Here is a 21,458-nt window from a genome sequence, read left to right as displayed (position 1 = left end):
GTGACTGAGATGTATAAAAAGGTGACTGGTGTGAGGAGAGTGGACACAGAGAGAGAGGTTCTTCTGTCTCACCACAGCAGAACTTCAGGGACCAGCTAGCAAAACTGCTCGACTGGCAGAAGGAGGAACTTCATGCAGCACTAAATAGCCAGGAATTCGTTGCTGCAGGATGTGGTGATGGTCACTGCTCTGGAAGACTTTAGTGGGCACTGGGCACATTTGGGGCAGAGGACAGGCCTGTCAGTAGCTCCTCATCGTGACAGCTGTGCGCTGCCTCCAGGTCCTGTGCCAGTCTGCCTCTGGATACTGTCACAGAGGCCGAATGGCAGGAGAGCACTCTGGCCTTCACCTCTTGCTTGTGGACTTCCTCGTTGGGGTACCTGGGGGGCCACTGTGGGAAACAGGAGGCTGGACCAGGCAGGCCCCCTTTGAGCTGACCCAGGTGAACTTCCTTCCGTTCTTCTGAGATGATGTTCACAGCTTTGCTGTTCCTTTGCAAGGGGGAAAGAGGACCCAAGAGGAAAGGGCTGATGTGCTGGAAGCACTGCTGGTGCTGGCCATTCATGGGAACGTAGGGCTGCCCTCCAGTGGACACGCTCAAGTTACATGCTGCTCCAGGACAAACCTTGAAAAGGAACTCAAAATCTTACAGGCCAGAGGGGAAGGACCTGGTGTTCCTCGCCAGAAGTGATGCCACAGTCGCTGTCTGATGCATTGCAATGAGACTTGGGCAGCCGGACCCCTTGCAGCACTCCCAGCCGCAGTGGACCTGCTCACTTGGGGAGGGGAACCACCTGCCTTCGGCAGCAGCGCAGTGTTGGCACTGCTGGGGAAAAGGCTCTGTCTCGCACTCCAGAAGCATCTCCCTGAGGAAAGCTGTCCTCCACAACTGCCCAGTCACGAAGGCCTTCATGCTGCAGAAGGGCTTGTGCCAGGTCGTGGCCGGGCAGTGCCCCGGAGGCGGACGCTTTGGGCTTTGCGGTGCCCCTCTGGTGGCAAATACATTTTTTGCATAAATGCAGTCCTGCCACAGTGCCCCCTTGCAACCTCCTTGGTCCCTTTCTTGTGTTGGCCTTTCTGTGCTTTGGCTGCTGACTGGGAATCGGGGAGGCAGCTGGATCCACGCCTGGGGGGTGGCGGCTCTGCTCCTGAATGTCCCAGCAAGGCAGGTCTGAAGACCTAGATGCAGCCTTCTTGTTGAGCTGAGTGGTCTAGGGTTGGGCAGGCCTGCAAATGAGGTGGGTGATGCTGACCTCTGAGGCTGCTGGGGTGAAGAGTCTGCTGCTGCAGCTCTCTCAGCCCTCCTGGTAAATGCAATGCCTGCGAAGCAGCCGGGCTCTTTGCCAGCAGTGTAGGTCCAGCCGAGAGGGGGGTGTACAAAGACATGTTTCCAAGGTTCTGTGGAGGGCCTGGTGGCCGCACAGGTGTCACCATGGATCTGCTCCTGATGGAGAAGCCAGGAACTCTCAGGCCCCCTTCCCCCCCCTCCTGGCCCTTGTCACCCTCACCAGCTAGGCTTGTACAGACTGCCCCAGGAGGCACGCCTCTGCCCAGCATGCATTCCTTTGTGCAGCTTCCCCGCAGCCTTGGGTGCCTGCCCACACCACACCCACAGCACAGCAGCTGCTCCTCCTGTGTGGGAGGCCAGCGAGCCAAGCCAAGCACACGGCAAGATGGCCGCCACCTCTTTAAGAGGTTTAAGGCTAGATGGAGCAGAGCCTGGAGTGCTGGGAGGAGGGGCAAGGGCAAGCCAAGTGTGCACCCACTCATCCGCTGCTGGCAGTGGGTGCCGAGTGCCCTCCTTGGACTTCCTGACAGGCTCCTCTGCCCTGTTTCCCACCCAGTGTGTGCAGTCCTGATACCGCTTTCCAGAGCTACGTACGGTTTCACACGCGTTCTGCGAGCATTGGTTTCCTTTTATTGTCTTTCATTGCACGCTTTAATGCGCCCTGGATGCCTTGAGCACCTCTGTGTCAGGACGGGAAAGGTGGAATACGGATATTTGAAGCAGAAGATAGCGCAGAGTGTGCAGGAGGCTTGCTGACTTCCCCAAGCATCAGCGCACTGACAAACTGGAGTGGGTGCAGAGGTGTGCTGCAGGCCTTTCACACGTAACCTGGCTCTTCTCTCTCCTCCCCACAGTGCCCTCTGCCACCATGGCTCGTCGGTCACAGAGCTCCTCACAGGGAGACAACCCCCTGGACCCCAACTACCTCCCCCCCCACTACAAGGAATATTACCGCCTGGCGCTGGACCTGCTGGCTGAGGAGGGCAAGGAGAGCTACCTCCGCTTCCTGGCCGAGGAGGGTGTCCCAGAGTTCCTCTGCCCCTCAGAAGTGGAGCACATCACCCAGCACCTGCAGAAGCCCCAGTACGCCAGCCAGGATGGGGGTGGGGGGGGCAGCGGCGGCAGTGCAGATTCTGGCCCACGTGACACCGACATGGATGGTTCCTCTGGGACTTACTGGCCCATGAACTCGGACTTTGCTGTTCCAGAGCTGGACCTGGGCTGGCCAATGGTTTTTGGGTTTCGAGGGACAGAGGTGACCACTCTTGTGCAGCCCCCACCTCCAGACAATCCCAGCATCAAAGAGGAGGCACGTAGGATGATCCGAGCAGCACAACAGGTGAGCGCTCAGAGCGTGGGTTGAAGGGAGGGGCGCATGTTGGCACCAATGGTGTTCTCAAAGCCTGGGTGCCACAACGAGCCCAGGCAAGAGTGAGTGGTGGGCAACAACAAGCCATAGGTGGCTTGGGGTCCATGGAAAATGTTCCACTCTATCCTTCTGTGGTTCTGTACTTACCATACAGAAACCACTTGGGGTACAGAAAGACACAGCAACTCCCCAGCTCACAAGGACGTGCAAGTCTCTTTTTTGTAGTTCTCAGGATTGCCCTCCAGAACACCAGCAAGATGCTTCCTTCAGACCCCTTAACCCCCCCCCTTTATAGGAAGGTGCAGACCGTAGCCTTAGTCCCCATTCCCCTCTGTAACTAAGTTAAAGTGCAAAGCATTGTAATCCTGGCATAGGCTTCCCTTGTCTACTTGGGCCTCCATTCCCCTTCTGTCCATCCCCACATTGCTCCCTTTGCATTTATAGCATTGACACTGCAAGGCCTTTGAAGCCCTTGCAGGCCTTTGAAGAATCCCGTCTTTTAGAATCATAGTGTGTTAGAACGGGAAGGGATCTTAGAGATCATCCAGTCCAACCTCCTGCACAGCTACGTCCTCTGACAGACAACCGTCCAGCCTCTGAAAACTCCCAGGAGAGAGGTTAGGAGGCCAGTTGCTCCAGTGCCAGATGGATCCTGCTGTGCAGAATTTCTTCCTCTTGCCTAGCGTAGACCTTCTTCCCTGTACTTTTGACCCAATGGTGCAGGAAGGTGCAGACTGTAGCCTTAGTCCCCGTTCCCCTCTGTAACTAAGGTAAAGTACAAGGCACTGTAACTCTGACTTAGGCGTCCCTTGTCTCTGTCTCTTCCCTCCCCTGTCGGTTCCTTGGGGACTTGACCCGGGGCCCAAGTTCAGCCTTCGGGAGGATTTTATCTGGCCCCCAAGGTTTCCCAGCCTCTCAGGGCTACAAATAACTCAAGAGACATGCTTCTAGGTATATAACACATTCAGCCACTAGAGGTGCCAAATGTAATGCAATCGAATGGAAAGAAATTATTCCATTACACTGTATTACATTCAGCACCTCTAGTGGCTGAGTGAGATATATACTGATGCTGAGAGACCTGGAATAGATAGTTTAAAAAATGGAGCAGAAATGGAGACAAAAAGTCTGAGATTTGTGTCATAGGTTGCTTGTTGCTTTTCAAAATCTATTCCCCCATTTCGTGTGCAAATCCATTTTGCCCTCTGCTGCCCCCCTCCTTCCATCCCCACCCCCTTATTTTATTCAGTCAAACTCTCAGCACATCCATCTTCCATGTACTTATTACTTATTTGTCTTCTGGCTTGCGACACCATGTCGGATACATGACATGGCCCTTGTGCCGAAAAGTTTGGAGACCCCTGCTCTAGAACCTGGGGTGGTGTGGGGAGTGAGACAGGTTGATGATGGTAGAGAAGACATGACTGCAAGAGCCAGGACAGCCAAGAATCGGGGGGGGGGTGTCTAGGTGGAATATGGGGGGGGATTCTGTGAGAACAGGCAAAAAACACCCCCCTTTCCTGGCCTCCCCCATCTGCATCTTACCATGGTCCTCTGAGGAAGAAGAGAGCTCTGATGGGCCAGGCCAGGGTGGCCTTGGTAGTCCAGCTTTTGGTGGTCCCCCTGGGAAGCCTACAAGGGGGCATGAGGAGAATGCCCCCCCCCAACACACACTGCTGTGTCCATCTGACCCTAACATCTGGTGTCGAGGAAGCCAAATGCCTGTGGCTGGTAGCCTTGGGCACTGGATCTGTGTGCCTTGAGAATTTAGTCCCCTGGTGAACTTCCCTAAGCAGGCAGGCCTGGCCGCAGCCTCTTGCGGCTTCTGCCCTTGTTAGGTGTGATTTTTTTCGGTTTTATATTTTAGCAGATTTCGTTTTTTGACAAAAATGAGAAGTGCAGAAAGTGGTGTTATGTATTTTTATTCCAAGGGCACATTTTTTTAAAGTTCTCTTTTTTATAATAAAAGAAAGCACATAATAAGATAAAAAACAAAGAACATTAAAAAAAATACATAAAATGTACAGAAATAACCTCAAATAATGTAGCACAGGTGAAGTTGAATATTCTAATTGCTTAAAGCTTTATACCGCAATAATTTAAATTTCCACCCATATATATGTTATACCTCCCTCTTCTCATGATAAATATTCCATTTCAAATTATTATTTTGGATTAATGTTCTCTATCCCTTACAATCTAATCTTCAAATCCACAACTCATTAACTGATTATTCTCTCTCTCATGCAGAAAGTCGATAATTGGTTTCCAGTTCTTCATAAAATTTTCTGTGGATTTCTCTTTAAGGTTGTCAGTTTGCCCATTACTGCAAAGTCTATCACTTTCGTGCACCACTCTTCTCTCAACCATGTCTGTAGTTTTCCATGATTTTTTATAAATTATAATTGCTTTACCAGGTAGGTGTTAGAGATGGAACAGTGTCAGCCAGTACAGCCACAGTCATTACCCAGGCATCCCCCCCCCCATCAAGCCCAACCATGCCTACACTGGACAATATGTAGAGCCAGGACTAGAAAACAGCCACAATGTACTCAAGTCACTGAATGTGAGGAAACAAAGTGGTGTCAATGGGCAGTTTTCACAATGGAGAGAGGTGAAAAGCGGTGTGCCCCAAGGATCTGTCCTGGGACCGGTGCTTTTCATAAATGACCTGGAGACAGGGTTGAGCAGTGAAGTGACTAAGTTTGCAGACGACACCAAACTTTTCCGAGTGGTGAAGACCAGAAGTGATTGTGAGGAGCTCCAGAAGGATCTCTCCAGACTGGCAGAATGGGCAGCAAAATGGCAGATGCGCTTCAATGTCAGTAAGTGTAAAGTCATGCACACTGGGGCAAAACATCAAAACTTTAGATATAGGCTGATGGGTTCTGAGCTGTCTGTGACAGATCAGGAGAGAGATCTTGGGGTGGTGGTGGACAGGTCGATGAAAGTGTCGACCCAATGTGCGGCGGCAGTGAAGAAGGCCAATTCTATGCTTGGGATCATTAGGAAGGGTATTGAGAACAAAACGGCTAGTATTATAATGCCGTTGTACAAATCTATGGTAAGGCCACACCTGGAGTATTGTGTCCAGTTCTGGTCGCCGCATCTCAAAAAAGACATAGTGGAAATGGAAAAGGTGCAAAAGAGAGCGACTAAGTTGATTACGGGGCTGGGGCACCTTCCTTATGAGGAAAGGCTACGGTGTTTGGGCCTCTTCAGCCTAGAAAAGAGACGCCTGAGGGGGGACATGATTGAGACATACAAAATTATGCAGGAGATGGACAGAGTGGATAGGGAGATGCTCTTTACACTCTCACATAATACCAGAACCAGGGGACATCCACTAAAATTGAGTGTTGGGTGGGTTAGGACAGACAAAAGAAAATATTTCTTTACTCAGCGCATGGTCGGTCTGTGGAACTCCTTGCCACAGGATGTGGTGATGGCGTCTGGCCTGGACGCCTTTAAAAGGGGATTGGACAAGTTTCTGGAGGAAAAATCCATTACGGGGTACAAGCCATGAGGTGTATGCGCAACCTCCTGATTTTAGAAATGGGTTATGTCAGAATGCCAGATGCAAGGGAGGGCACCAGGATGAGGTCTCTTGTTATCTGGTGTGCTCCCTGGGGCATTTGGTGGGCCGCAGTGAGATACAGGAAGCTGGACTAGATGGGCCTATGGCCTGATCCAGTGGGGCTGTTTTTATGTTCTTAACTACAATTCCCAGGAAGCCTTGCAGGTCTCTTGTTATCTGGTGTGCTCCCTGGGGCATTTGGTGGGCCGCTGTGAGATACAGGAAGCTGGACTAGATGGGCCTATGGCCTGATCCAGTGGGGCTGTTCTTATGTTCTTAACTACAATTCCCAGGAAGCCTTGCAGGTCTCTTGTTATCTGGTGTGCTCCCTGGGGCATTTGGTGGGCCGCTGTGAGATACAGGAAGCTGGACTAGATGGGCCTATGGCCTGATCCAGCAGGGCTGTTCTTATGTTCTTATGACCTGGAGACAGGGGTGAGCAGCAAGGTGGCTAAGGGCCCAATCCTATCCAATTTTCCAGTGCTGGTGCAGTTGTGCAGATAGGGCATGCGCTGCATCCTGTTGTGGTGGGGCAGTCACAGAGGCCTTCTCAAGGTATGGAAACATTTGTTCCCTTACCTCAACTCTGCATTGCGGCTACACTAGTGCTGGAAAGTTGAATAGGATTGGGCCTTAAGTTTGCAGATGACACCAAACTTTTCTGAGTGGTGAAGACCAGAAGAAACTGGACCAGAGGCGCTCCAGAAGGATCTCTCCAAACTGGGAGACTGGGCAGCAAATGCCTTTCAATGTAAGTAAGTTTAAAGTAATGCACATTGGGGCAAAGAATCAAAACTTCACATATAGGCTAATGGGTTCTGAGCTGTCTGTGACAGATCAGGAGAGAGATCTTGGGGTGGTGGTGGACAGGTTGATGAAAGTGTTGACCCAATGTGCGGCGGCAGTGAAGAAGGCCAATTCTATGCTTGGGATCATTAGGAAGGATATTGAGAACATAATGCCGTTGTACACTTCTGTACTGCAGCGAGTCATGGACTCTTCGCTCACAACAGGAGAGGAAACTGAGCGCTTTCCACATGCGCTGCCTCCGACGCATCCTCGGCATCACCTGGCAGGACAAAGTTCCAAACAACACAGTCCTGGAACGTGCTGGAATCCCTAGCATGTATTCACTGCTGAAACAGAGACGCCTGCGTTGGCTTGGTCATGTCGTGAGAATGGATGATGGCCGGATCCCAAAGGATCTCCTTTATGGAGAACTCGTGCAAGGAAAGCGCCCTACAGGTAGACCACAGCTGCGATACAAGGACATCTGCAAGAGGGATCTGAAGGCCTTAGGGATGGACCTCAACAAGTGGGAAACCCTGGCCTCTGAGCGGCCCGCTTGGAGGCAGGCTGTGCAGCATGGCCTTTCCCAGTTTGAAGAGACACTTTGCCAACAGTCTGAGGCTAAGAGGCAAAGAAGGAAGGCCCATAGCCAGGGAGACAGACCAGGGACAGACTGCACTTGCTCCCGGTGTGGAAGGGATTGTCACTCCCGGATTGGCCTTTTCAGCCACACTAGACGCTGTGTCAGAACCACCTTTCAGAGCGCGATACCATAGTCTTTCGAGACTGAAGGTTGCCAATACTATAATGCCGTTGTACAAATTGATGGTAAGACCTGGAGTATTGTCTCCAGTTCTGGTCACCACATCTCAAAAAGGATATAGTGGAAATGGAAAAGGTGCAGAAGAGAGTGACCAAAATGATTACTGGGCTGGGGCACTTTCCTTGTGAGGAAAGGCTACAGCGTTTGGGCCTCTTCGGCCTAGAAAAGAGGTGCCTGAGGGGGGACATGATTGAGACATACAAAATTATGCACGGGAAGGATAAAGTGGATAGGGGGGTTATTCTTTTTCCTCTCACACAACACCAGAACAAGGAGACAGGCACTAAAATTGAGTGTTGGGGGAGTTAGGACAGATAAAAGAAAATATTTCTTTACCCAGTGGGTAATCTGTGGAACTCCTTGCCACAGGATGTGGTGATGGCATCTGACCTAGATTCCTATAAAAGGCAATTGGACAAATTTCAGGAAGAAAAGTCCATCACAGGTTTGAACCCATGACAGGTACGTGCAACCTCCTGGTTTTGGAAGTAGGCTACCTCAGAATGCCAGGTGCAAGGGGGTAGCACCAGGATGCAGGTCTCCTGTTGTCTTGTGTGCTCCCTGAGGCATCTGGTGGGCCACTGTGAGATACAGGAAGCTGCACTAGATGGACCTTTGGCTTGATCCAATGGGGCTCTGCTTATGTTCTCCTTGTGCCTCAGACCACCTCCTGGACACCTGGCCCCAGGGGGGGTGTTTTTGCTCCCAGGTGCCAGGCCTGAGGAGATGTGGTGGACAGGGGACAAAATCCCCAGGGACCCGGCTTCCGGGGTGCCCAGGCCATGACAAAACAAATTATATAGTACAAAACAATTCATTACAAAATATATTTGTGTACCTCAATCTCAGCTTATTCAGGGCTGCATTTCTACTACAGCTTTAATCCACTTTCAGTGCACTTCTGTTCCACCAATGTGTTCTGAAAACTGTAGTTTAAGCCATTTCTACCAATTGTTGCATATATGCAACGAAATGTGTACAGCTGTGGGCCAGGCAAAAATGGTCTGTAAGAGTAGTTCTGACAGCTCCCAATTTCCTTAAGAAATTACAGTCCCCCCAGAATGCATTGGGGAATAGAAATGCATTGAAAGTGGATAAAACTAGTGGAAATGCAGCCCAGGTCTTCTCCAAAAGCAGGAATGTATTAGTAGAGTTTGATCAGGGGAAAGTGAAACTGACACCTTCAGACCAGAACTAGGAGGTCCCAGCCATAGGTCACTCCCAGTTCAGTTCACAGAATTCCCAGGCCCCAACAGTAAGCCCTGTCCCTTCTGCTGAGGCTCAGGGGTGCATCTGTGCCTTGGATCACAGCATTGTGATCCACAGCACACACAGCATTGGATCAAGTCTGCATGTGTTTTGGCATTATTTGAAGGTGAAATTAGCAGTATGGAATCCAGCTAGAAGTCCAAGCTCAGGAGAGAAAAGAAAAAGAGAGAGAGAGAGAGAGAAGGAAAATGCAAAAATGACCAGGCAAGTTTATTTCCCTGGGCTTGGTTCCACAATCATCTCATAGCAATGAGGGAGACAGTGGAAGCCAGTCTTGGATGCCCCTGCATTGTTAAGAACATAAGAAGAGCCCTATCCAGAATCGCAGTGTGGATACCGAGCCAACAGGTCCACCATTGATATGGTATTCTCCCTTAGACAACTGCAGGAGAAATGCAGGGAGCAACGACAGCCACTCTTTATAGCCTTCATAGATCTCACAAAGGCTTTCAACCTGGTCAGCAGAGACGGCCTCTTCAAGATTCTCCCCAAGATTGGATGTCCACCCAGGCTCCTCAGCATCATCAGATCTTTCTGCAAGGACATGAAGGGCACTGTTGTCTTCGATGGCTCCACATCAGACCCCTTTGACATCCGAAGCGGAGTGAAGCAGGGCTGTGTTCTCGCACCAACCTTGTTTGGGATTTTCTTCGCTGTTCTGCTGAAGCAGGCCTTTGGAACTGCAACAGAAGGCATCTATCTCCGGACCAGATCAGACGGAAAGCTCTTCAACCTCTCCAGACTGAGAGCAAAGTCCAAAGTCCAGCTGAAATGTCTGCGTGACTTCCTCTTTGCCAACGATGCAGCTATCACTACCCACTCTGCCAAAGATCTCCAGCAGCTCATGGATCGCTTTAGCAAGGCCTGCCAAGATTTTGGACTGACAATCAGCCTGAAGAAGGATGTGGACTCATCTCCCTGCATTACAATCTCTGAGCATGAACTGGAGGTTGTCCATGACTTTGTGTACCTTGGCTCAACGATCTCCGACACTCTTTCTCTCGATACCGAGCTAAACAAGCGCATCGGTAAAGCAGCTACCATGTTTTCCAGACTCACAAAGAGAGTCTGGTCCAACAAGAAGCTGACGGAACATACCAAGATCCAGGTTTACAGAGCTTGTGTCCTGAGTACACTTCTGTACTGCAGCGAGTCATGGACTCTTCGCTCACAACAGCAGAGGAAACTGAGCGCTTTCCACATGCGCTGCCTCCGACGCATTCTCAGCATCACCTGGCAGGACAAAGTCCAAACAACACAGTCCTGGAACGTGCTGGAATCCCTAGCATGTATTCACTGCTGAAACAGAGACGCCTGCGTTGGCTTGGTCATGTCGTGAGAATGGATGATGGCCGGATCCCAAAGGAACTCCTCTATGGAGAACTCGTGCAAGGAAAGCGCCCTATAGGTAGACCACAGCTGCGATACAAGGACATCTGCAAGAGGGATCTGAAGGCCTTAGGAGTGGACCTCAACAGGTCGGAAACCCTGGCCTCTGAGCGGCCCGCTTGGAGGCAGGCTGTGCAGCATGGCCTTTCCCAGTTTGAAGAGACACTTTGCCAACAGTCTGAGGCTAAGAGGCAAAGAAGGAAGGCCCATAGCCAGGGAGAAAGACCAGGGACAGACTGCACTTGCTCCTGGTGTGGAAGGGACTGTCACTCCCGAATCAGCCTTTTCAGCCACACTAGATGCTGTGCCAGAACCACCTTTCAGAGTGCGATACCAGAGTCTTCTGAGACTGAAGGTTGCCAACAAGAAGAGCCCTGCTGGATCAGGTCAAAGGCCCATCTAGTCCAGCTTCCTGTATCTGACAGTGGCCCACCAATGCCCTAGGGAGCGCACAGGACAACACAATCTGCGTCCCGGTGCCCTCCCCTGCATCTGGCAATCAGAGGCAGCCTACCTTTACCTTGCGCATACCTACCATGAATTGTAACCTGTAATGAACTTTTCCTCCAGAAATTTGTCCAATCCCCTCTTAAAGGCATCCAGGCCATCACTACTTCCTTGGAAGAAGAAAAAGCAAATGAGGAGGACTTTGCTGATGTAGAAGAAAAGAAACGTAGTAGCACTACTCAGAGTAAGGAAATCATCCCATTCTGAGAAAAGTTTTCATTTAGTTTCAGTCTTGCTCATGCGAAGTTAAAGCTGTCAATTAAAAACTTGTTTAAAAATGTAGTGATATGATTTGTAGGAAAATTAGGGGGGAGCATCATGCACCCCACCCTGGGCCCAGTGTCGACTCTCAGCAGCCCTGCAGATCCCTTACCTATGCCACTGAACCCAGCTTGTCTCTTAGTTTGTAGGGCCAGGAAAAGACCTGGTTGTGAAGGTTGCACTTGGAGTCTTACTGATACTCACGCCTGCCTTGGTTTTCTTAGCTTCTGTTGATGTCAGACTGCTTGCTCGTGGCTGTCCTTCAAGCCAAGAGCACCAACTCGAGTGCGGAGGTGGGGGGGGGGGGCCTGGGCCAGTATGACGTGGCCAAGGCTCTCACTAGATCGGGCAGCAGCAGTGGGGAGACTGCCTTGTTCCCAACCAAACTTGGTGCTCTGGTATGTAGGTGAGTGTTCTGGATGCAGCACTGTTCTGCAGCCTGGAGTTCCTTTGGAAGGCAACACGGGGGAGCAGGAGAGTTTGGGGTTGGTGAGGGGCAATAGAGGTCCGTGAATGGGAGAATGTGGAAGAGGCAGTGTGGAAGTAAGGCATGGGCTGCTCTGGTGTGGTCACTAATCAGTGCTGGAGTGACTGATGATGAGGCTTGCCAGGCCACCGTCCGCCACATCCAGGGGGAGCTGGTGGGGGCTTGGATGGCAGCCCATGGGGCTAGCCTTGTTGGGGGTGTTAACAGCTTAGCACTTAAGAACATAAGAAGAACCCCGCTGGATCAGGCCAAAGGCCCATCTAGTCCAGCTTCCTGTATCTCACAGTGGACCACCAACTGTCCCAGGGAGCACCCAAGACACAAGACTTGGCTCACTTGTCACACTTAAGTCCAACTTCCCAGCACTGGCATAGCTGTGCCAGTGGGGCATGTGCTGCATCTTGCAGTTGGTTGGTAGTCATGGAGGCCTTCTCAGGGTAAGGAAATAATTGTTCGCTTACCTTTGAACTGCACTGCCCTTACCTTGGTGCTGGAAAGTTGGTTAAGACTGCATCCTTAGAAACCCCAGAACATGCCCCCACAGGGCTGCCAGATGGATGCGGTAGGTGGGCCTGTAGCTTGGTGGCAGAGCTTTCCCTGGCAACGTCTCCAAGTGGAAGGGCTGGGAAAGACCCCTGACCCTGGTGAGCCGCTGCCAGTCAACCTAGGCAGCTTTGGATGGACCAAGGGTCTGAGTGACTCAGGGCAGGTGTAGCCCATGAGACAGGATGAAGCGTGGGCTGGACAAAGACCGCGATCACAGAACTGCGCAGCTCACCACCAAGTGGCAAGCTGGCCAAGCTCTGAGTGGTTGCTGGTGGCCTCTGCCTGCTGGACTCCCATGAACTGTGCAGAGCCAGGCAGAGTGGGTGGCTCTCGTGCCTGTTTCTGCTCAAGACTCGCCCCGTTGTCTGGCTGCCTCTTCCTGTTGGGTCTCCAGACAGGAAGGAACAGGCCTTTCTCAGGGTCCCGATTCTCCAGCTGCTGACTCCTGCTTGGTGGTTCAGCTGCTCAAGAGCTGATTCTTGAGCAGCCACTGCTGCTGCTTCTTGCTGGGGGGCCGAAGGAGGCATTGCTCCCCACTTGTTCTGTGGCGGCGGCACTGAACCACTGGGTCACAGAAGAGGTGTGGATCCTAACAAGGATATCGATGGCCAAACTGAAATGAATCCTGTGCAGGCTTTGAGAATTTCAAAGGGAGTGCAAGGGACTGTTCCACGGGGCACAAGTTTCCTTTTTGGCCAGTAGGCCACCAGCTGTCACTGGCACATCTCAGTGCAGCATATGCCACTGGGTCTGCCTGTGCATTTGTCACTGGAGTGGTCTTACTGGACTTACTGGAGTGGTCCTGGGACAACAGATCACACTTCTACAGTTGGTTGGCAGCCTTCAGTCTCGAAAGACTATGGTGTAAGCCTACAGCACCCAGTATTCCCAGGCGGTCTCCCATCCAAGTACTAACCAGGCCTGACCCTGCTTAGCTTCCGAGACCAGGCATGTGCAGGGCAACAGTAGCCAGGAGACCTGGGAGGACTGGCCCAGGATGATGCCTGCAGCATCCCCGAGAGGTGCTCGCTCAGTTTGATTTTGCCGCCCTGCCTTGGGATTTCTCTCGGGATGTATTTGGATGTTGTGCCGTGTCCAGAAAGAGGCAATCAAATTGAGGGTAGTGGGAGAGCACATGCAAAAGCTGCCAAGTGTTCCGTATTGAAAGATTGAGTTGCCTGGGCCTGGAGGTCCAGGCCGGTGGAAAGGGAAACAAGATGGCTGCCTGTAGTGGGGACTTTCGGAGAGACAGACCGGTGGATTGATCGAGCTGGAGCAAGTGGCAGCCAGGACACCGTCCATGGAGAGTGCTTGTTCTGGTGCCTTGCTGTCACACCCAGGGAGGGAAGCAGCTCCCTGTCTATCATAAGGACCGTTTCCACTACCTCTTGCTTTGTGGCTTGGCACATTTGTCCGTGTACAGACTGGCCTTGTCAGCCGGTTGCTTTTGCCACTGTTGTTTTCCTTTCTCTGCACCCTTGACTTTAGCCTTGCCTTTCAGTTCAGAAGCAAACCAAAGCATGATCAATGCAAAGAGAATGTGGAAGCACTCATCCCAAAAAGTGTGCTATCCTCAGATTGGGAAGAGTACCGAAAGGCCCCCCCCCCCCGGGCTTTGGAGAGTGGTGCACAATTAGACAGGAATGAAGCACAGAGAGAGCTGGCCAGTCAGACTGTTGCTGAGGGGTTTGGGCAAGGGCAGGCTGCAGCAGTGCAAGGGGAAAAGGTGGCTGGACAAGCCTGCTCTTCCCTGTTGCAAGGCCAGCTCGGCAGGACGGCACTCAGCACCTGCTGGTTGCAGAGCTCTTCCCTTTCCACTCTGCTGGATCTTGGGGAGACCAGAATTTGGATCAGGAGGAAGGAGGAGCCACAATGCTCTCAAGATGGGAACGCAAGGCGATGCCAGGTGCACACGGCCCCTGGGGATGCCCTGGCTCTTGGGATATTTATGTGGGAAGCCCAATCTCCTTGGATTGCTTTGGGGTAAGGTTCCAAACAAAAAGACACAGGTCCAATGACCCGTATCTACCATGGAGCAATGTGCACCACTGTGATAAAATTTCAGCCTTTAGTGTGTTTTAATGGCTGGACTACCTTTCTCCAGCCCCCCTCCCCATCCCTAGGAGGCAAGCACGAAACAGCTGCCCTGTCCTCACCCTCTGTGATTATTCAAAAGGGATTTAAAGGCACATATAGGGGGCCTTCTATCAAAGTAGTGTTTCTCAAACTGGGTTGGGACCCACTAGGTGGGTTGCGAGCCAATTTCAAGTGTGTCCCCATTCATTTCAGTATTTTATTTTTAATATATTAGACTTGATGCTACCATGGTATGTGACTGCATTTGGGGAAATGTTACAGATTGTACTTTTAACAGGCTACTATGTCTATTCTTTTAACACTGATAGTCAATGGGACTTACTCCTGGGTAAGTGTGGGTAGGATTGTTAAAACTTTTCTTGCTCGATGACGTGACTTCTGGTCATGACATCACTTCTGGTGGGTCCTGACATTCTCATTCTAATAATTAGGTCCCGGTTTTAAATGCATGAGAACCACTGAATGGGGAGGGGAAATATCATCACTGCATTGCCAAGGTCAAAATCCAGCCCCTGCTATAAAGGTGGGGTGAGTTGGGGGCTGTCACTCTGTATTTTTTTAAAAACTTAGCGCCAAAAGATCCAATTATGGGGGACTCCCCACTGAAACCACTGGAGGTGGGGCCACTTTTGTTCTGAACTTCCATGGTGTAAGACAGATCCAGTCCCTAAATTCAAAAATATACACCTGCCTGGCCTCCTGTGTCCTAAACAAGAATTTAAGTTTGTAATTCTATCCCTGTAAGACTTACAGTGTAAGCAGACCAAGGAGCAGAAGCTTCCTTTGAGTATCATTCTCTGGCTGGGCACATCTCTCTGGACAGTGCCCTTCTCCCTTTTTCTTAGTTTTGTGGCCCAAGTGGGAAGCTTGTGCATGTGTAGCAAATGCACATACGTTCTTACTCATGATGGACTCAATGACACCCCCCCATATGGAAGAAGGTTGTCAACCCCTGATATAGGGCTTGGCTATATGCAGCCTTAACCTCTCTGCTCCAGTTCTACCCCTGCCTCTGGGTCCTAGGCATATTTCTAATTTTGAAACATTTATGTATCATATTTCCACATTAAAATATGCACGGAATGGCTGACAGTAAACACACAGAGCAACACAAAATCTAGACTCTACAGAAACTGCCAAATCCAGCAGACTAAAACCATTGCAACAAATACAACGAATGTGGTCAGCAATAAAAACACTAATCAAGAATCCATCAGATGCTGGTGAAAGAGGTACATTTTAGGGAAGACCTAAAGCTGGACATTGGGGGGGCCGGAAGAGACTTCCATGGGCAAAGCACACCACGGGCACAGCACCATCACCAAACAGTACCTCATGTACATCGATGGCAAAGCCTACGGACCCAGGAGGTTCCTATGGGCGAAGACAGGCCTTCAGACCAGCTGTCCTCCTCCTCTGCCAATGTTGCTACCTGGTGACCTTTCTGGCAAATGCTAGTTGGCCCTTTCCACTATGGCCACTGGATAAACTGGACTTGTAAGTCCTGCAGATGAATTCTGAGGACCATGAACCGGCTAGTGATCTTGCTCTTACAACCTTAAAGTAAGGTGGATGTTGGTCTTGGAGAGGCTAGCCAGGGAAAGCCAGCCCTTCCTTCGCGATGACCTCTCCACTGGCTCCTCTAGCATAAATGCTGAGGCCAAAATCTCTCCAGTGAGGACATTCTCAGGGAGTCTGGTTCTGGTTTTCAGAGTCACAATCACCAAGGATGCAGTAAATTAAGTTGTCCTTTGACCTCCCCACTCAGGTGGTTGCCATAGTGATGGACACCTTCACGGATGTGGACCTGCTGAGTGAGGTGCTGGATGCTGCTGCCCGCCGAGTCCCTGTTTACATCCTGCTGGACGAGATGAATGCCCAGCTGTTCCTGGACATGGCAGCCAAATGCAGGGTGGACCTCAACTACATAGAGGTGAGTGCAGCAGTGGGGGAGTGGCTGTGGTATGGGGGGGACAAGGGGGTTGTGTCAAGTGCAGGATGGCCTTGCAGATTTTCCAGCTGATACCCTCAGATTTTCTGTGTGTCCCTTTCTGGGTCTTGGCATTGCACATGTGCCCCCCTGCTCTGAGGCTCAGGAGTGTCCGCCCTGCTTCCCACCCCAATGTTGGAGCTCATCCAAAAGCATGAAGTCATGGTCTCTTTTGACACACCACACCCCAGAATGGTCCAGGGCAGTGACCATGAAACATGTTCTGCCCACCTGGATGGATATTTACTCTGCTGTGTTCAGTGGGGCCTGCATCCAGGCCAGTGTGCGTGGGGTCGCAGCTTGTGTGTCCAAGAGTTTGTTGGAGATAAGGAAGAGCAGTGGAACGGGGTATAGGGAGACCATTCCACAGGACAGGAAGCACTGCTGTGAGCTTCCAGCAGGCACCTCATTCCTGGACTCGGGAGGATTCTTCCTGTGGAAAAGCTGGAGTCTCTTTCTTCCACCACACCAAAAATCCTGTCCAGGACTTCCCCTTTTGCTTTTGCAAAAGCAAAGATTTTTGCTTCCTGTGGGCCTATTGGGAGGGAGGGGTAGCTTGAGCTGAAGACTCCACTCTGGGGAAGAACTCCTGGCCTCTCTGGGCAACAAAGGGAGCAGAGATAGAAGCACAGAGGCCATAGCCAGTGAAACCAGCCGCTCAGCGAGTGGCAGTGCCTACAGCCAGGTAGCAAAATGCTTGGCTGAAGGGGGGGGAAGGGCACCCCAGCCCACTGCCCTTGGGTCTCCCTGCCTGATCTTTCTGTTGCAGTTCCTGCGAGTGCGGACTGTCTCTGGCCCCACATACTACTGTCGCACCGGGATGTCCCTCAAGGGGCACGTGAAAGAGAAGTTCTTGCTGGTGGACTGCATGGTGGTCTTGAGTGGCAGCTACAGGTGAGGAGCAGAGCCTGGCGGGTGGGGTCAGTGGCGGACGTGCAACAAGTCTGCTCTGCCTTTCTTCTTTTGTAGCCTGCCTGCCTGCCTGCCTTCCATCATGGAACTCAAGGCAGTCTCCCAGCGGGCCCCCGTTCAGACCTGAGCACAGCTAGCCCTTCCCAGTGTCAACAGCATCATGTGCCCTCAGGAAGTCACATAGGATTGGGTGGAGGGAAAGCAAGAGCAAGGTGGTGAGAGGTGGTAGGGCATAGAGTAGCAATGGTTGTTTCCCCTGGTATCCCACTGAGTGTGTGCAGAAGACTGCCCATGTCTTGCACGGAGCAGGCTTCTAGTATCTGGCCGATTCCCTCTGTCCAAGGTGCGTCCTTCAGAGTGTGAGCTCCATGTTGGCCTGACCCACTGGTTAGTGAAGAGAGGCTGTGGGCCAACATCAAGGTGGCTGCCTTGGAGGCCCTGAGGGTTGCTGGGAGGAACCATCTAACCAGGCCTGCTCTTTTTCCCACTTCTTCACAGCTTTATGTGGTCATTTGAGAAGATCCACCGGAGCATTGCCCACATTTTCCAGGGGGAGTTGGTGGCCAGCTTTGACGAGGAGTTCCGCATTCTCTTTGCACAGTCAGATCCACTGGTTCCTCCAGCCAACGTCCTGATGAAAGCAGAGACCTCCATGGGGCACTTTGGCATGGGGCCCTTCGGCACCAACATGGCATTCTTCCCAAAGAAACCCCCTCACCTGCTGTTCCCTCGGGAGGATAACCTGTTCTCACCATTCATGGACAGAGTGGATCCGGATAGGTACTTCCTGTCTTCATTCAGAAGAGACGATTTGATGCGCCACACCTTGGAGGGCTCCGCTATGCGAATGTATTCCAAGAAGGTGGAGATGGAAAACTCCCAGATGGACCCCCTTCGGGGCTTTCTTCGCTCCAAGCAGCTGGAGATGGACTCCTTCAAAAGACACAGCTTTGCCGAAGGGACCTTTGACAACTTTGCCTCTTCCAAGCAGTTTTCCAGGCAGATGTTCATGAACAATCTGGATGAATTTAAAATTCAGTCCAGCCATTTTCAGAAGGACCAGTTTTATCAGTACCAGTTTGAACACCCCCCTGGTGCCAACAGGCCTCAGGGCATTTTTGAAAGAATCCGAGGAGGCAGGCTGGGACTTCATGAACCCGAGGACTCTGCAGACGGCGTCAGGTACCCTGAACTGGAATCCCACTTCACCCAGGAGGGCTACCCGCTGCGGCTGGATTACGTGCCTTCCAATTCCTCCAAGGAAGTGAGGCACGGCTCCGAGCAAGTGAATCCAGGAGGGAACGGTGTTCTGGGGCTCCCGTCCCTCCGAAGGCAAAACATGGGGCAGAAATTCATGTGCCAGACATCGCCCACACAGAAGCAGAGCCTGGAGCAAAGACTGTTCCTGCACGACCAGGACCAGGATCCCGATCAAGACAAGAAGGTGCAAGAACACCGGGTGGGCTTGCGCAACTGGAGGATCTCATCCTACCTGAGTGGCTACCAGTCTGAGCCAGGGGAGGAAGGCCTCCCTGTGCCGATGGAGTCAGAACCTTATAACGAGGGGCTTGGTCCTGCTGCAGAGCCCCTCGCCAGGTACCCCAGTGACCTCATCCCCTCCTTCAAACCCTCATCGCCCCTTGCAAGCACCAGAGAGACGGCTGGAGCTGAGAGGCTGGGCGAGGAGGCCTTGGCAGCAAAGGATCCCTTCAGGAGCAGGATAAACCCTCTGATCCAGAGGAGCTCGCGGCTCAGGTCTTCCCTTATTTTCAGTGCTGCCAAGTTAGACCAGCCAAACACGTCTGCTGAGAAAGTCCAGATGATCCACAAAGAGCAGACTTCAACAGAAACAACAAAAGACAATGGAACAATCAAGACCTCTAATGCCTCCTCCAAAGTAGCTGAGCTGCTGGAGAAGTACAAGACTGTAGGCAGAGATTCTGAAAGCACAACTGTCAGTCACACCAAAGCCATGTCCGCTTTTCTCCAGGAAGAGTCCCAGGATGCAGAGAAGAAATGCACCAAGTCCGTGCAATACAAGATCCTGGAGAGCAGGGTGTCTGAATCCAAAGACTCTTTCGGTAATTACAGGTTGCACCCAGAGCCAGAGGGGCAGTTTGCAGGGTCCCCCTTGGCCAGCCAGCTCACTGATGCTCTCAGCAAGGACCCCATCACACAGGTGAGCAGTAAAATGGACCAGTTGTCTTCTCGATTCTACCCCATAGACAACTTGCCCAATCTTCCGGAGAAGGAGAGCCTCTTATTTGTTGGAGAAACTCAGAAACAGGCACTTCCGGAGAAGAAAGAGAAACTGTCATTCAAAGGAGATGCACAGAATCCACCTGGAACAGAATTCAAGAAGCTGGCCCAAGTGCCAGCGAACCCGCCCTTAGTCCCTGAAGGTTCTCCAAAGTCCCAGGGCCCTGGCAGCTCTCTCAGTAAGCTGGAGGAGGAGGCGGCGGCAGTGGTGGCTTGTAAACAGGAACAGAGTCCAAGAGAGTTTTTAAGGAAGGGCTCCCTGAGACTCAAGCAGTTGTGGAACCCCAAAGGTGAGAAGAGGCCTGAAGAAGAACCCGTTCCTGAAAACTGGCAGCCTGACAAGCAGAACATGAACCTCAGAAGATCTTCCAAGGGAGACCACCAAGAAACTAGAGAGGAGGAGAAATCTCCAAAACTAGCTCCTGTGCCTCCTGTCCTCAAGGGTGGGAGCCAAGCACCTCCAGCTCGGTTTCCCTCATCGACAGCCAACGTCCTCTACAGCAGTAACCTCCGTGATGACACAAAGGTCATCTTGGAGCAAATTTCTGCCCACAGTCAGAAGAACCGCGCAGAGCTGGCCAGGCAACTTCCAGTAACCAGTAATGCTGAGCTATCTAAGTCCACCACTAGCTTGGACAACAAAAGTGAGGAAAGAAGCATGGGGATCATCAACCGGTCAGAGAGCTTCAGCAGTCACAAGCGGAACCTTCCGAGGGAACCTTCCGAGGACCGTGACTCCCTTCTGAAAAGGATGGAGAGCATGCGGAAAGAGAAGCGAGTCTACAGTCGCTTTGAAGTCTTTTGCAAGAAGGATGAACAAGGAGAGGAGGAAGGCCAGCCTGATGCCAAAGACAAGAAGATGGGCAAGTTCATGCCCAAACTCCTGGGCCCCTTCAAAACCAAAAAGTGATATGCCCACATCTGCCCACCTGGTTTAGAGCCGGCTGCTTGGAACAGACTTTGGCAGGAGGCACTGTTGTCAAGACAACTGTATTTACTACCAATTGCAAGGCTGAACAGGTTGGGCTGGGCTGGGCTGGGGGCTGGGAGAAAGGGGAACTGCTGGCCACCTGGAGTGTGCGACCCAAGTGCCACATGATGCAAGAGGAGGTACTGTTTCAAAAGAAGTCTCAGCTTGCTGGGGAAAGCCCAGCACAAGCACAGCCATCTCTCACAGCAGCTTTTTGTGACCATAGGTGAAAAATTCTCAGCTAATTTGGCAAGGGGGGTACGGGCTTGGCTGAGCTGTTTTCAGGGGAAGCTCCAGCCTCTGTTGCCCAAGGCAATGGCGATGCTTTGCCCGGGGGGGATGGGACCCCAGAAAGAGCTTTCTGCAGCCTGGGGTGGCAGCCTCCTGCCCAGTAACACTGTCCCTCCCTCCTTTGGAAGATGGTCTGTTCCCTTGGGCAGGGGTGCCCAAACCCCGGCCCTGGGGCCACTTGCGGCCCTTGAGGCCTCTCAACGCGGCCCTCAGGGAGCCCCCAATCTCCAATGAGCCTCTGGCCCTCTGGAGATTTATTGAAGCCCGCACTGGCCCAACGCAACTTCTCTCAGCGTGAGGGCGACTGTTTGACCTCTCGTGTGAGCTGTGGGATGAGAGCTCCCTCCACTGCTTGCTCTTTCACGTCTGTGATGCAGCAGCGGCAGCAAAGGAAAGGCCAGCCTTGCTTTGTGCAAGGCCTTTTATAGGGATTGAACTACTGCAAGACCTTCATTCGTTCATACAAGTTCATCTTTAATATATTCATTTATGTAAACTTATGTAAATTTATTCAAATTTTAAATGTAAATTAATTCTTTTTTTCCCCCGGTCCCTGACACAGTTTCAGAAAGCTGATGTGGCCCTCCTGCCAAAAACTTTGGACACCCCTGCCTTAGGGTGATGAGAACAAGGC

At 51.8% G+C, this 21,458-nt stretch overlaps 1 protein-coding gene across 1 annotated transcript; it reads left to right on the top strand.

The window, feature by feature from the left end:
• Positions 1-2,141: 2,141 nt before the first annotated feature.
• FAM83H (family with sequence similarity 83 member H) lies at positions 2,142-20,561 on the top strand. The gene is made up of 4 exons (XM_066626483.1): positions 2,142-2,627; positions 16,171-16,335; positions 17,162-17,286; positions 17,803-20,561. The coding sequence occupies exons 1-4, from the start codon at positions 2,157-2,159 to the stop codon at positions 20,471-20,473; spliced, it is 3,432 nt and encodes a 1,143-aa protein (XP_066482580.1). The 5' UTR covers positions 2,142-2,156; the 3' UTR covers positions 20,474-20,561.
• Positions 20,562-21,458: the final 897 nt, after the last annotated feature.

The sequence above is a fragment of the Tiliqua scincoides genome, chromosome 4 (genome assembly GCF_035046505.1).
Source record: "Tiliqua scincoides isolate rTilSci1 chromosome 4, rTilSci1.hap2, whole genome shotgun sequence".
Lineage (NCBI taxonomy): Eukaryota > Metazoa > Chordata > Lepidosauria > Squamata > Scincidae > Tiliqua > Tiliqua scincoides.
Note: the sequence above shows the minus strand (reverse complement) of the source record. Positions and strands in the feature narration are given on the sequence as shown.